At 37.5% G+C, this 3300-nt stretch overlaps 1 protein-coding gene across 1 annotated transcript; it reads right to left on the bottom strand.

Annotated features, from left to right (window-relative positions):
- Nucleotides 1-305: 305 nt before the first annotated feature.
- On the bottom strand, nucleotides 306-1046 carry LOC144648708 (uncharacterized). The gene is made up of 2 exons (XM_078508191.1): nucleotides 812-1046; nucleotides 306-527 (listed from the first exon to the last, which is right to left on the bottom strand). Exons 1-2 carry the CDS (start codon nucleotides 968-970, stop codon nucleotides 321-323), a joined length of 366 nt encoding a protein of 121 aa, XP_078364317.1. The 5' UTR covers nucleotides 971-1046; the 3' UTR covers nucleotides 306-320.
- Between the last annotated feature and the right edge of the window lie 2254 nt (nucleotides 1047-3300).

The following is a 3300-nucleotide window of genomic DNA, read 5'->3' as shown; positions in this document are numbered from 1 at the left end:
TTCATGACATCTTACTGGTCTTTATCAAAGTCAATGTTGTGACAATTACATAAACAGTTGGTTGGTCTTTTTCTTTAATTTAATTTTCTTCATTAAGTAAAAACAATATGGTTGCATTTAACTGCAAGAGTGCCCTATACAAATGAATGTGGATAGCAATTAAAATATAAGATACAAACCGTTATTTGACAGATGCTTGAGCTTCACACACAACTTTAGGGGATGATATGTCTGATGAACCCTTTGTTTATAAAACTCGAGTAATTGCAAAGTTACAGACTGTTCCCATCTTTAATATTAATACACAAATGGATCTAACGTCAAAAAATAATGGTAAATTTTGTCCTTCCACAAAAATGAATGCAAGAAAAAAAGATGAAGATGTCCTTTGGTAATCTGGCGAGCTTACTTTTACTGATTTCCTTTTCATAGTCTTCTTGCCTTTGCATCACATACTCTTCTGCTCTCTTGGGCATTGATATACCCAGAACCATGAAAAGCAGGACTATCCATATTGGACCAATGTTCTAAAAAAGAAAAGGTAATATTACTCATAAATTGTCTCATCTCTGGCTCTGTGAGGTATCTCGCACATTTTGAATTTAATGTATGACACCATTTACTACAAACATTGTTTTTCAGTACTGTTTTTAAAAATTCAATATGGCTTGAACTGACTGTGATCTGTTTAACGTTCTGATAGTCATCTTAGTTTGTTAATGATAATAATAACAATAATCATAATAAAAAGCAACTATATTTGGTTTCTGTTTATAATTTTGTTCAGTGGAGCACCAGTACAGTAAGTTACCTTGTGTGGTATTGACATGTTTGTCTTGCATTTGTAGTGAATGGACCCAAGGTCTATTCTTTTATTCCTGTAGACAAGAGCAATGCCATGGTAGCCCTCAGGGATGTCATTTGACACTCTGCCATCAAGAGTGATATACTCTTGCGGTCTGGATGCCATTTTTTCCGGTACATGTTTGAATTCCTTGAGTTGTGCCGTACAGGAGAATGCATGCTTGCAATGGTATGCCCTCCTATTTTCATCTTTCTGTGGTGTAGATTAAAACAAATACATCACAGCAGTTTAATCAAGTAAATGCAAATAATAACCCCTAATTTTGATGCATTTTAAGACTTAGTGCTGCTGTCTGCAATTACATGCAATAGTCAGTCCAGAAGTGATGAAAATACAAAGTCAAAAACCAAACCACTATGCCACCCCCCTCCCCACACACACACACACACTCCTCTTAACGTAACAACAAGTTTGATTCACTTGTCCGGGCAAGGCAATATACCTGTACAGCGAATTGTACATGTTCTATCAACATGTACTAATTAATGTCCCTTGCCAACTCTATCCTTTCAACATCACATGGTTAGGATTACCTTAAGAGCTTTAAAAAAGGTATTGAAAAATTATTGCCCGCTCTGTATAGCTGTATATTTAGGCGGTAAGGACAAAACTGACAGCACAGCTCTTGAACCCTGCACATTATATAATGTGATATAATGATATAACTTTAGGCAAGAAGGGTTCAAAGGCGGCAGTTATCACTATAATAGATTGAGTCAAGCCACTTTAAGAATACTTTGCAGCCCATCTACTTTCACAAACAGGGCAACATCTGCCACTCCCTCGCTTTGTTATTGTGAGTAGCCATAAGATAAATATTGAATCTTTTTGTTCAAATCTTGTTATGTGAAAATTTTCTTCACATCTTTGAAATACCTTAACAAATATTTCAACTCCTAGGCAAGTATTTCCTCAAGAAAGACATGCATAATGTCTTGTGGAAACCGCTCACAGACATCAAAAAAGGGAGCTTCTTCCAAGTGACTTTTTCCGTTGATGCCAAATAAGTAATAATAATAATTATAATGTCCATAATGTTCGCTTTATAAAATATATACTATATACAAGGCTAAAAAGAGTTAAAATGGTAAAATTAATATGATAAAACCAAACGTTTTCGGCTGTTTGCCATCATCAGGGTTGAAGAGACCGTCCGCACGCATGCATTTATATCTTATGTAATTCCCGTTGGGAAAAGTTTACTGACATAAGAAATGACTTGTTTGTTCAAACTGGGGCGGAATTGTTGGATCATTAGACCCTCAACGATTCTACGCTTATGGAATGTCTGTGCTGAAGAGAGAACACGCCAGGTGAAAGAATGCGATGGGTTTTCCCGCAGGTGTTTTGCAGGTTCAGAGGTGTGAGCAGGATTTGAATGTTCCGCAATTCGCACTTCTAAATTTCGCACAGTCTCGCCAATGTAGTCAACCCCACAAGAACAATCTCCTTTGTAAACAACTTTGGATCTGTGAGTGTTTTTGTCTTTGTTATTAAAGAGGCTTTTGATGCGCCTTGTTTGCCACAGGATTACAAAGATGAAGTTGAAATTAGTAAACTTGTTGAGTTTAGCAATAAACGTTTTACTAAGTTTTTCGTTTTTGCCGCAAAACGGGAGCTTGATGAAAACTTTCTTACGTTCTTCGAAGAGAAAATCTGGAATGATGTTGTCGTCTTGTGATGAGTCGGTTAGGAAGTTGTTGATTGTATGCGAGATAAAACGTTTCGGATAACCTGCTTCGATGAAAGAAGTTTCTAAAGTTTTAATGTCCTTCTCAAAATCGGTGGAGATTCGTTTGGCTCTATGGAGTGCGCCAGTGATGCAATTCCTTTTCCACTTGGTAGGGACCTCAGATTTCCAATGTGTTGGTAATTTCCCCGGTTTCTTAAAGACGCTGCAATTGAACTTGTTGGTGTAACTAAAGGCAGTATCAAGAAAGTGGTCGGGGTTTTCTTCGACAGTGAAAACAATGTTAGGGTGGTAGCGATTTAGGCGTTCAAGTAGAGCATCAGGCTCGCCCTTTTTCTTCTTAGAGAAACAATCATCAACATATCGATCATAGAATGGTGGGTTGAAAGGTCGGACTACATCAGCTTCTAGTTTGGCCATGAAAATGTTAGCAAGGACTGGAGATAGTGGGTTGCCCATGCCGCATCCATCGATTTGTTTATAAAGCTTGTCGTTAAAACTGAAAACTGTATTCTTGGTGACATTACAGAGAAGACGTCTAAAGAGTAACTTTGAGCTGAGTTGTGGTAGCTTGTTGTTGGTGTAGATTTCATAAATGATGTGGTCGATGGTTTCATCGAGCGGAACTTCAGTGAAGAGAGAGGACACATCATATGATACCAAGACTTCGTCATCATCAACAGTTCTATTAGTTAGACGCTCAGCGAAATCGGTGGTAGTTTTGATGCTGTATTCATTCTCAGTG

Source organism: Oculina patagonica, chromosome 4, assembly GCF_052425735.1.
Source record: "Oculina patagonica isolate OP01 chromosome 4, crgOcupat, whole genome shotgun sequence".
NCBI classification, from domain to species: Eukaryota; Metazoa; Cnidaria; class Anthozoa; order Scleractinia; family Oculinidae; genus Oculina; species Oculina patagonica.
This window is presented reverse-complemented; position numbering and strand designations above follow the sequence as displayed.

Excerpts from the sequence above, each read along its gene's own strand:
- LOC144648708 (XM_078508191.1), bottom strand. The coding sequence starts at position 970 with ATGGCATCCAGACCGCAAGAGTATATCACTCTTGATGGCAGAGTGTCA. Across the intron at positions 528-811 it reads ACATGTCAATACCACACAAG|AACATTGGTCCAATATGGAT; the intron begins GTAACTTACTGT and ends TTTCTTTTTTAG.